Below are 12,386 nucleotides of genomic sequence, written 5' to 3' on the forward strand. Positions count from 1 at the left end.
GTAGAGTCCATGCCCCGACAAATTGAGGCTGTTCTGAGGGTAAAAGTGGGGGGTGCAACTCAATATTAAGAAGGTGTTCCTAATGTTTGGTATACTCAGTGTATAGCCATGTTATTTTTACTCTTTATTTTTATTCGATATTCACTGTGCCACTATTATTATTATTTTGTATTTTTTTATATTATCTTTAACACTGCATTGATGGAAAATAACCGTAAGTAAACATTTCACTGTTAGTCTACACCTGTTGTCTACGAAGCATGTGACAAATACAATGTTATTTGATTTTGACACACAGACACTCACCGACCACTTATGCTACTGCCATACTGTTTACTGTTACTATTACTATTTATTATTATTTATCCTGCTACCAGTCAGTTTCTCCTAATCCCCCACCTACATGTGCATATGTATCTCAAACTACTCCAGTATCCCTGCACATTGTACATTTGGTATTTGCACTGACCCTGTGCTTTATCTCTTATTTCTTATTTCTTGTGTTTTTGTTTATTATATATATACACTGAACAATAATATAAACGCAACATGTAAAGTGTTGGTCCCATGTTTCATGAGCTGAAATAAAAGATCCCATACATGTACCATACGCACAAAAAGCTTTTTGTCTAAAATGTTGTGCACAAATTTGTTTACATTCCTGTTAGTGAGCATTTCTCCTTTGTCAAGATAATCCATCCACCTGACAGGTGTGGCATATCAAGAAGATGCGTAAACAGCATGATCATTACGCAGTTACACCTTGTGTTGGGGACAATAAAAGGCCACTCTAAAATGTGCAGTTTTGTCACACAACACAATGCCACAGGTGTCTAAAGTTTTGAGGGAGCGTGCAATTGGCATGCTGACTGCAGCAATGTCCACCAGAGTTGTTGCCAAATAATTTAATGTTAATTTCTCTACCATAAGCCGCCTCCAAAGTCGTTTTAGAGAATTTGGCAGTATGTCCGTCCGACCTCACAACCGCAGACCACATGTTACCACGCCAGCCCTGGACCTCCACACCTGGCTTCTTCACCTGTGGAATTGTCTGAGACCAGCTACCCGGACAGCTGATGAAACTGTGGGTTTGCACAATCAAAGAATATCTGCACAAACTGACAGTAAAACCGTCTCAGGTAAGCTCATCTGCGTGCTCGTCATCCTCACCAGGGTCTTGACCTGACTGCAGTTCGGCGTCGTAACTGACTTCAGTGGGCAAATGCTCACCTTCAATGGCCACTGGCACGCTGGAGAAGTGTGCTCTTCACTGATTAATCCAGGTTCCAACTGTACCGGGCAGATAGAAGACATTGGCGTTGTGTGAGCGAGCGGTTTGCTGATGTCAACATTGTGAACAGAGTGCCCCATGGTGGCGGTGGGGATATGGTATGGGCAGGCATAAGCTATGGACAACAAACACAATTGCATTTTATCAATGGCAATTTGAATGCACAGAGATACCGTGACAAAATCCTGAGGCCAATTGTCGTGCCATTCATCAGCCGCCATCACCTCATGTTTCAGCATGATAATGCACGGCCCCATGTTGCAAGGATCTGTACACAATTCCTGGAAGCTGAAAATGTCCCACTTCTTCCATGGCCTGCATTGAGCATGTTTGGGATGCTCTGGACCGACATGTACGACAGCATGTTCCAGTTCCCGCCAATATCCAGCAACTTCACACAGCCATTGAAGAGGAGTGGGACAACATTCCACAGGCCACAATCAACAGCCTGATCAACTCTATGCGAAGGAGATGTTGCGCTGCATGAAGCAAATGGTAGTCACACCAGATACTGACTGGATTTGTGATCCACGCTCCTACTTTTTAAAAAAGTTATCTGTGACCAACATATGCATATCTGTATTACCAGTCATGTGAAATCCATAGATTATTTCAAGCTGAGTGCCCTTCTTGATATGTATGCTGAAAGTCAGTAGTTAAATTGTTCTCTGAAAAATAGCATTGTATTTGGTCAAACACAATCCTCTCCATCAGTTTACTAACAATCCTCCTGAGTGGCGCAGTGGTCTAAGGCACTGCATCGCAGTGCTAACTGTGCCACTAGAGATCCTGGTTCAAATCCAGGCTCTGTCACAGCCGGCCGCGACCGGGAGACTCATGGGGCGGCACACAATTCGTCCAGGGTAGGGGAGGGAATGGCCGGCAGGGATGTAGCTCAGTTGATAGAGCATGGCGTTTGCAACGCCAGGGTTGTGGGTTCGTTTCCCACGGGGGGCCAGTATTAAAAAAAATATGTATTCACTAACTGTAAGTCGCTCTGGATAAGAGCATCTGCTAAATGACTAAAATGTAAATGTAATCCTCTCCATCAGTTTACTAACAATCCTCTCCATCAGTTTACTAACAATCCTCTCCATCAGTTTACTAAGAACAGGTAGCAAACTGATTGGGTGGCTATTAGAGCCAGGAAAGGGTGCTTTACTATTTTTAGGCAGTGGAATTACTTTAGCTTCCTTCCACACCTGTGGACACACACACTCCTTTAGACTTTGGTTAAAGATATAGCAAATAGGGGTGGCAATACAGTCTGCTACCATTAGTTAGTTTCCCATCAAGATTGTCTATACCTGGTGGCTTACCATTATAGATGGATAACAATCGTTTTTCCACCTCTCCCACAGTGTTGACCAAATTCAAAATCGCAATCGTTCTTTTTCATTATTACATCTTTTATACAAAAATGTGATGGTTCACTGTTCAATGTTGTCATTTCACTTCTGAGTTTTTCCACTTTACAAGTTAAATGGTCATTGAACAGATTGGCAATATCGAAAGGTTTTGTTATAAATGACCCATCAACTTCAATGAACGATGGAGATTAATTTGATTTTCTGCCCGTGATGTAATTTAAGGTACTCCAAAGTATTTTTCCATTGTGTTTTATGTCATTTATCTTTGTTTGCTGATATAATTTCTTCATTTCATCGTACTTGTGCATGTGACAATAAAACTTGAACTTGAATAGGGTGTTGGGTCACCACAAGCAGCCAGAACAGCTTCAATGCACCTTGGCATATATTCTACAAGTGTCTGGAACTCGATGTGACACCATTCTTCCATGAGAAATTCTATAATTTGGTGTTTTGTTTGGTATTTTGGGTATTGATTAGGATGCCCATTAGCCTCTGCAAAATCATCAGCTACTCTTCCTGGGGTCCACATGAAACATGACATAATAATGTACATAGTACAGAACGTTATTAGTCAAGGACTGAACTACATAAATGTAAAACTTCACACATAGCCTACATATCAGTACATACACACAATATCTAGGTCTAATTCATAATACAGTGCCAATTACAATACAATATATATTAAATGGCTGTGTCTCTTCACAGTCCCCTTTGTGCAGTAAGGTGTTCTTTATCTGGGGTTTTTTTTTAAATCTGTTTTTATTGCTAGCTTGAGTTACCTGGGGTGGCAGAGAGTTTTATGTAGTCATGGCTCTATTTAATACTGTACGTTTCCCAGCCTCTGTTCTGGACCTGGGGACTGTGAAGAGACCTCTGATTGCATGTCTTGTACTGATGAGTGTCTGAACTGTGTGCCTACTGTTTGGACAGACAGATCGGTACCTTCAACAAATCAATACTTCACACAAAGACCAATAGTGATGCAGTCAATCTCTCCTCAACTTTGATGTTGGTGGAAAACGCTGTCTCAGGCGTCGCTCCAGAATCTCCCATAAGTGTTCAATTGGGTTGAGATCTGGTGACACACCCTTTAAACCCCCTATGCCCTTTTAAGACCCCTCTTTCAAAGTCACTGAGATCTTTTCTTCTAGCCATGGTAGCCAAAATAATGGGCAGCTGGGCTTTTTTATACATGACCTTAAACATGGGATGTTGATTGCTTAATTAACTCAGGAACCACGCATGTGTGGAAGCACTTTGTATCCCTCATTTACTCAAGTGTTTCCATTATTTTGGCAGTTACCTGTATCTATTACACATACAGTGAGGGAAAAAAGTATTTGATCCCCTGCTGATTTTGTACGTTTGACCACTGACAAAGACATGATCAGTCTATAATTTTAATGGTAGGTTTATTTGAACAGTGAGAGACAGAATAACAACAACAGAATCCAGAAAAATGCATGTCAAAAATGTTATAAATTGATTTGCATTTTAATGAGGGAAATAAGTATTTGACCCCCTCTCAATCAGAGAGATTTCTGGCTCCCAGGTGTCTTTTATACAGGTAACGAGCTGAGATTAGGAGCACACTCTTAAAGGGAGTGCTCCTAATCTCAGTTTGTTACCTGTATAAAAGACACCTGTCCACAGAAGCAATCAATCAATCAGATTGCAAACTATCCACCATGGCCAAGACCAAAGAGCTCTCCAAGGATGTCAGGGAAAAGATTGTAGACCTACACAAGGCTGGAATGGGCTACAAGACCACCGCCAAGCAGCTTGGTGAGAAGGTGACAACAGTTGGTGCGATTATTTGCAAATGGAAGAAATACAAAATAACTGTCAATCTCCCTCGGCCTGGGGCTCCATACAAGATCTCACCTCGTGGAGTTGCAATGATCATGAGAACGGTGAGGAATCAGCCCAGAACTACACGGGAGGATCTTGTCAATGATCTCAAGGCAGCTGGGACCATAGTCACCAAGAAAACAATTGGTAACACTACGCTGTGAGGGACTGAAATCCTGCTCAAGAAAGTACATATACAGGGCCGTCTGAAGTTTGCCAATGAACATCTGAATGATTCAGAGGAGAACTGGGTGAAAGTGTTGTGGTCAGATGAGACCAAAATGGAGCTCTTTGGCATCAACTCAACTCGCCGTGTTTGGAGGAGGAGGAATGCTGCCTATGACCCCAAGAACACCATCCCCACCGTCAAACATGGAGGTGGAAACATTATGCTTTGGGGGTGTTTTTCTGCTAAGGGGACAGGACAACTTCACCGCATCAAAGGGACGATGGATGGGGCCATGTACCGTCAAATCTTGGTTGAGAACCTCCTTCCCTCAGCCAGGGCATTGAAAATGGGTCGTGGATGGGTATTCCAGCATGACAATGACCCAAAACACACGGCCAAGGCAACAAAGGAATGGCTCAAGAAGAAGCACATTAAGGTCCTGGAGTGGCCTAGCCAGTCTCCAGACCTTAATCCCATAGAAAATCTGTGGAGGGAGCTGAAGGTTCGAGTTGCCAAACGTCAGCCTCGAAACCTTAATGACTTGGAGAAGATCTGCAAAGAGGAGTGGGACAAAATCCCTCCTGAGATGTGTGCAAACCTGGTGGCCAACTACAAGAAACGTCTGAGCTCTGTGATTGCCAACAAGGGTTTTGCCACCAAGAACTAAGTCGTGTTTTGCAGAGGGGTCAAATACTTATTTCCCTCATTAAAATGCAAATCAATTGATAACATTTTTGACATGCATTTTTCTGGATTTTGTTGTTGTTATTCTGTCTCTCACTGTTCAAATAAACCTACCATTAAAATTATAGACTGATCATGTCTTTGTCAGTCGGCAAACGTACAAAATCAGCAGGGGATCAAACACTTATTTCCCTCACTGTATCTTGAAACTTCTGAGGTCAGAATATTGACTATCTTTACAGCATCAGTACAGCGTGGCAACAGAGTGAACTTCAGGGCTTGTCCTCATACTCACTCCTTCTCATACCGCTCACCTTCTCCACCTCTCTCTGTGTGTTGCAGGGTACATCCCCAGCTACCTGGAGAAGGATGAACCGTGTGTGGTGTGTGGAGACAAGGCCACTGGCTACCACTACCGCTGCATCACCTGTGAGGGCTGCAAGGTGAGACACACAGGGCCATATGCACTCCCTATAGATCACGACTTTTGAATGGAGCCTGCACCGTTTATTTTCACTTCAAGCACTGGGTCATTTAAGAACGAGGTTGGGATAAGGCCAGGAAATACTAAATACAAAGATCAGATGGGGGAAGGGTTCATCACAACATCAACCATAAATAAACAAGGATATTCACATGCAATCAATTCGGGGCAGGTTTTTTGCCTGTATTTAATGCACACACAGACACACACACACACAGCGTGACAGCTTCCCCAATATTTACAGTATGTCATCTCTATGTCAGTTCTGTCATCCTCACTCTAGTCCAAGTGACAGCCTGACACCCTCCCTCTGCTGTCCAACTTCAGATCTCTCTCTCTCTCTCTCTCTCTCTCTCTCTCTCTCTCTCTCTCTCTCTCTCTCTCTCTCTCTCTCTCTCTCTCTCTCTCTCTCTCTCTCTCTCTCTCTCTCTCTCTCTCTCTCTCTCTCTCTCTCTCTCTCTCTCTCTCTCTCTCTCTCTCTCTCTCTCTCTCTCTCTCTCTCTCTCTCTCTCTCTCTCTCTCTCTCTCTCTCTCTCTCTCTCTCTCTCTCTCTCTCTCTCTCTCTCTCTACCCTTCAACTCTGCATCATGGTCTGTCTGCCGTGTTTGAACTCCCACCACCCCTGTCAAATCCTCACACACACTCATACAAACAGACATGCCCACATGCATGTACGCACACACACCCTCTGGCTCCATAACAGCTCATAACAGGTAGCACTGAACTGTGTTGTGCTGAACTATTTCTCTCTCTCCTCTCTTACCTCCCTCTTTCTTCCTTCTTCGCTTTCTGTCCCTCCATTTTTTCTTCACCCTCTCCCTCCCCTCTGTCTCTCTCTCACTCTCCCTCATCTCTTTCGCTCTTCCCTCTCTCTCTCCCAGGGTTTCTTTCGGCGGACAATTCAGAAGAACCTCCACCCCGCCTACTCCTGTAAGTATGATGGCTGCTGCATCATCGACAAGATCACCCGCAACCAGTGCCAGCTGTGCCGCTTCAAGAAGTGCATCGCAGTGGGCATGGCCATGGACCGTGAGTGTCTCTCACACACACACACACACACACACACTCTCACACTGGTACGTATACACACACGCGCACACACACACAAACACTGTGTCATGCACAATGTCATACATATTACACATTCACAAACATTTTACAAGTCATATGGATGCCTTCACTCGTGACTCCTTGATGTAAGTGAAATCATTTTCTTTCTCCGTTTTTTTTCTCTCTCTCTCTCTCTCAGTCGTCCTGGACGACTCTAAGCGGGTGGCAAAGCGGCGTCTGATCGAGGAGAACCGGGAGAAGAGGAAGAAGGAGGAGATGGTGAAGACCCTGCAGAACCGGCCGGAGCCCACTGGCTCGGAGTGGGAGCTGATCCGCATGCTGACCGAGGCCCACCGCCACACCAACGCACAGGGCTCCCACTGGAAACAGAAACGCAAGTTCCTGGTAAGAGGATGAAGGACTCAGTGTAATCAATCATGAAGAAAGATCAGGATGGCTTCCAGACTATGAGATGTTTTAATGACAAAGACAAGCACAGACATAACAGGTGTCGAAGCAAGCAGACATGACAGGCACTCGGGAGAAAACTCTAGTACAGATCTAAAGTACATTTTCTCAAAGCCTTGCTTCCTTGTTCATCTCTGTTTATACCTGGTTTTGCGTCATAATGTGCCTTGCAATAATTGGTAACAGTAATCAAATTCAACATATCACAACAGCTTGAGTGTAGAGTTTCAATAAACCGGTACACCATATTTGGCTAAGCTTCCAGGTGACGAACTTAACCATTACATCAGTGTTGTTGACATGAGACCACTGATACAAGTAGCTTGTTAGCGGCTGGAGTGTACAACAGGGCCTTCTCTCTCGACCGTGGGAGGAAACTCCTCCCTAACTTACACTCAATGGATTTTTACAAAGATTGAATATGTTTCAGGAACCACCTGCAGCATGACCCCATATTCTATGATAGTCAGAGAAAGTATTTTGTTTTTCGAAGGCCCATTGGACATCACTGCTCAATGTCCATTTGAGCTTACAAACTAAACACACAGAGAAATATTTGTAGCCTATATGCCAAAACATTGTGGTCTATTGCTACAGTGCCTTCAGAAAGTATTCATACCCCTTGACTTATTCCACATTTTGTTGTGTTACAGCCTGAATTCAAAATGGATTAAATATACTTTTTTTTTCTCAACCATCTACACAATACCCTATAATGACAAAAGGAAAACATTTAGAAATGTTTGCTAATTCATTGAAATTGAAATACAGAATTATCTCATTTCCATAAGTGTTCACACCCCTGAGTCAATACGTTGTAGAAGCACCTTTGGCAGCGATTACAGCTGTGAGTCTTTCGTGGCGGCAGGTAGCCTAGTGGTTAAGGGTGTTGGACCAGTAACCGAAACGGGTTCGAATCCCCTAGACGACTAGGTGACAAATCTGTTGATGTGCCCTTGAGCAAGGCACTTAACCCTAATTGCTCTGGATAAGAGCATATACTAAAATGTAAGTCTCTAAGAGCTTTCAACACCTGGATTGTGCAACATTTGCCCCTTATTCTTTTCAAAATATTTCAAGCTCTGTCAAAGTGGTAGATTTCCAAGTAGATTTAAGTCAAAACTCTAACTTGGCCCCTGAGGAACATTCAATGTCTTCTTGGTAAGCAACTCCAGTGTAGATTTGGCCTGTTTTAGGTTATTTTCCTGCTGAAAGGTGAATTTATCTCCAAGAGTCTGGTGAAAAGAAGACTGAACCAGGTTTTCTTCTAGGATTTTGCCTGTGCTTAGCTCCATTCCATTTTTTCCCCTGAAAAACTCCCCAGTCCTTAACGATTACAAGCATATCCATAACATAACATGATGCAGCCACCACTATGCTTGAAAATATGGAGAGTGGTACTCAGTAATGTGCTGTATTGGATTTACCCCAAACATAACACTTTGTATTCAGGACAAAAAGTGAATTGCTCTGCCACATTTTTTGCAGTATTACTTTAGTACCTTGTTGCAAACAGAATGCATGTTTTGAAATATTTGTATTATGTACAGGCGTCCTTCTTTTCACTCTGTCAATTAGGTTAGTATTGTGGATTAACTTCAATGTTGTTAATTCATCCTCAGTTTTCTCCTATCACAGCCATTAAAATCTGTAACTGTTTTAAAGTCACCATTGGTGTCACGCCCTGACTCAGGGGACTCGTATATGTTGAGTCAGGGTGTGTATATTCTTTGTTATGTAGTATTTTCTATGTGGGATCTAGTATGTATAGTTCTATGTTGGCCGGTGTGGTTCCCAATCAGAGGCAGCTGTCGCTCGTTGTCTCTGATTGGGGACCATACTTAGGCAGCCTATTGGCACTGTCTAGTTGTGGGATCTTGTTTCCGGTTAAGGTTTGTTGTATCTACCTTAGGACTTCACATTTCGTTTCGTTTCGTTTCGTTTCTTGTTTTGTCGTGTGTTTATTTAGTTGAATAAACATGTACGTATATCACGCTGCGCCTTGGTCTGTCCCGTCATTAAACAAACGTGACAATTGGCCTCATGGTGAATTCCCTGAGAGATTTCCTTCCTCACCGGCAACTGAATTAGGAAGGACGCCTGTATCTTTGTAGTGACTGGGTGTATTGATACACCATCCAAAGTGTAATTAATAACGTCACCATGCTAAAAGGGATATTCAATGTATTTTTTCTTAATTGTTAGCCATCTACCAATAGGTGCCCTTCTTTGCCAGGCATTGGAAAACCTCCCTGGTCTTTGTGGTTGAATCTGTATTTGTAATTCACTGCCCGACTAAGGGACCTTACAGATAATTGTATGTGTGGGGTACAGAGATGAGGTAGTCATTCAAAAATCATGTTAAACACTATTATTGCACACAAAGTGAGTCCATGCAAGTTATGTGACTTGTTAAGCAAATTTTACTCCTGAACATATTTAGACTTGCCATAACAAAGGGGTTGAATACTTCTTTTCATTCCCGAGGCTCACATGGGAACCCCCAACATCTAGATCACCCAATAAAGCCCCCTGCTTCTTTCCAGGGCTTAGTGTCAGCTATGCTGTGAGTGAGTGAAGTGCCCAGCTGATACCTCAGCACCTGCTAGGCCTAATCCCTGGCTACAACATCCTGCCGCTGTGTTCCCAGAGCCACCTGGCCAATGAACAGCACATCAGATCAATAGGCCTACCATTACTACCACAGGGTATCCTGACAGGGCTAGCCCGGACAACATGGGAACTAGGGATATAGGGCTGTGGCGGTCATGACATTCTGTCAGCCGGTGATTGGTCAAGCATATAACTGCAGGTCTCATGGTAATTTACCGTTCATTAACATAAACACATGTAGCATCTCCTGGCTTCCACACATAGCCTACAAGCCACTGATGCAGACCTTTGGAACATCTACAATTTAAAAAGTTGAATAAATCCATGTAATATAGCCTAGACCTTCACAATAAATCCATGATTTATTTTACAAAGGTCTAAAGAAGCATGATATGAAGAACAGAATAGCATACTCTGAGTTGTCCTTATGTTAGGCCCTGATCTGGCTATGCCAAATGGCTGTGGGCTACACTAGTTCATTTAGCAGACAAGATTTACTTAGAATTCCGTGGCATTATTTTATATTATTTTATAGTATGACAAATACAACTTAACACAGCAGAATATTTTTTTTTACAAATGATTTGAGGGAGTGCGCACATGAGGCTATTCTGTGTTGAGCGGTTAACAAAGAAACAGGTCCTCCTATATGCTTAATTTAAAGATATTTATGCAACTTTTGTTGTGATTGGGCTATATGTTTTGATTTTTAATACATTCTAAGGCTGCATGATGTGACTCTAAACACCAGTCTCAACGTCAACAGTGAAGCGGCGACTCCAGGATACTGAACTTCTAGGCAGAGTTGCAAAGAAAATGCCATATCTCAGACTAGCCAATAAAAATAAAAGATTAAGATGGGCAGTCTGAGATATCGCCTCGTCACTGTTGACGTTGAGACTGGTGTTTTGCGGGTACTATTTAATGAAGCTGCCAGTTGAGGACGTGTGAGGTGCCTGTTTCTCAAACTAGACACTCTAATGTATTTGTCCTCTTGCTCAGTTGTGCACCGGGGCATCCCACTCCTCTTTCTATTCTGGTTAGAGCCAGTTTGCGTTGTTCTGTGAAGGGAGTAGTACACAGCGTTGTACGAGATCTTCAGTTTCTTGGCAATTTCTCGCATGGAATAGCCTTAATTTCTGAGAACAAGAATAGACTGACGAGTTTCAGAAGAAAGTGATTTGTTTCTGGCAATTTTGAGCCTGTAATCGAACCCACAATTGCTGATGCTCCAGATACTCAACTAGTCTCAAGAAGGCCAGTTGTATTGCTTCTTTAATCAGCACAACAGTTTTCAGCTGTGCTACCATAATTGCAAAAGGGTTTTCTAATGATCAATTAGCCTTTTAAAATTATAAACTTGGATTAGCAAACACAATGTGCCATTGGAACACAGGACTGATGGTTGCTGATAATGAGCCTCTGTACGCCTATGTAGATATTCCTTTAAAAATCAGCAGTTTTCAGCTACAATAGCCATTTACAACATTAACAATGTCTACACTGTATTTCTGATCAATTTGATGTTATTTTAATGGACAAAAAAATTGCTTTTCTTTCGAAAACAAGGACATTTCGAAGTGACCCCAAACTTTTGAACGGTAGTGTATGTGTGAAATTTAGAATGGACCATTATCATGCACCTGTCTCAAAACGGGCAGGGGGAAAAAATACATGTCATCTATGCACTTAAATAGCGAATGGAGGATGCTTTTCCCATGGTTCATTTTCATGCCAGCCAGGTAGGCTATACTCCTGTTGTAAAGAGAAACAATGTGCTTAATATTAGGAAAGTTGAGAAATAAATATAGTAGGCCTAGCCTATAGAAAGCTGATGGGAACCTCCTTTTTTTTAAGAGGCCATCACTCTGTTTTCTCATAGCCTATACAAATGTTGAGCAACATGAGCTCATGGGCTCTCATGAAGTGTTTGATTAGATTTTCGATATCATTTGCATTGATGTCAGAGTGATTAGAGGGACAATAGAGTGCTGAGTACGAGGCAGTTAGCAAGTTTGGTAGGCTACTAATGACCAGCAGCAGGATCAGAGCTTGGAGAAGCCTAATTACCATGACTAAAATGTCACATCTGTAAGTTTGCTTTTGCGTGAGCAGGGAACAGCAGCCAGTTCCTACAGCTGGGAGTGCAGTGTGTGTGTGTGTGAGTAATTTAAATCAGAATGCTCAAAGGCCAGAGAAAGTGACAGGACACAGCGACAATGACACCACACCATAACAGAAATGTCCCATCAATTTATACACTGAGTATACAAAACATTAAGAACACCTGCTCTTAAAGAATTATTTTTAAGCCTTGAGACAATTGAGACATGGATTGTGTATGTGTGCCATTCAGAGGGTGAATGGGCAAGACAAAAAATGTAAGTGCCTTTGAACAGG

General features: G+C 42.6%; 1 protein-coding gene across 4 annotated transcripts in view; it reads left to right on the top strand.

Annotated features, from left to right (window-relative positions):
* Nucleotides 1–12,386, top strand: part of LOC311100634 (thyroid hormone receptor alpha-like) — a gene marked incomplete at both ends in the record, with an annotated part of 49,680 nt that overhangs the window by 27,033 nt on the left and 10,261 nt on the right. For all 4 annotated transcript variants that reach the window (XM_084141561.1, XM_084141558.1, XM_084141560.1 and 1 more), the window contains 3 exons: nucleotides 5,714–5,814; nucleotides 6,737–6,884; nucleotides 7,105–7,310. In XM_084141561.1, coding sequence (XP_083997687.1) covers nucleotides 5,714–5,814; nucleotides 6,737–6,884; nucleotides 7,105–7,310 — 455 coding nt within the window. The remainder of the gene's footprint in view (nucleotides 1–5,713; nucleotides 5,815–6,736; nucleotides 6,885–7,104; nucleotides 7,311–12,386) is intronic.

Source organism: Coregonus lavaretus, assembly GCF_964263955.1.
Source record: "Coregonus lavaretus genome assembly, chromosome: 25".
Taxonomy (NCBI): Eukaryota; Metazoa; Chordata; class Actinopteri; order Salmoniformes; family Salmonidae; genus Coregonus; species Coregonus lavaretus.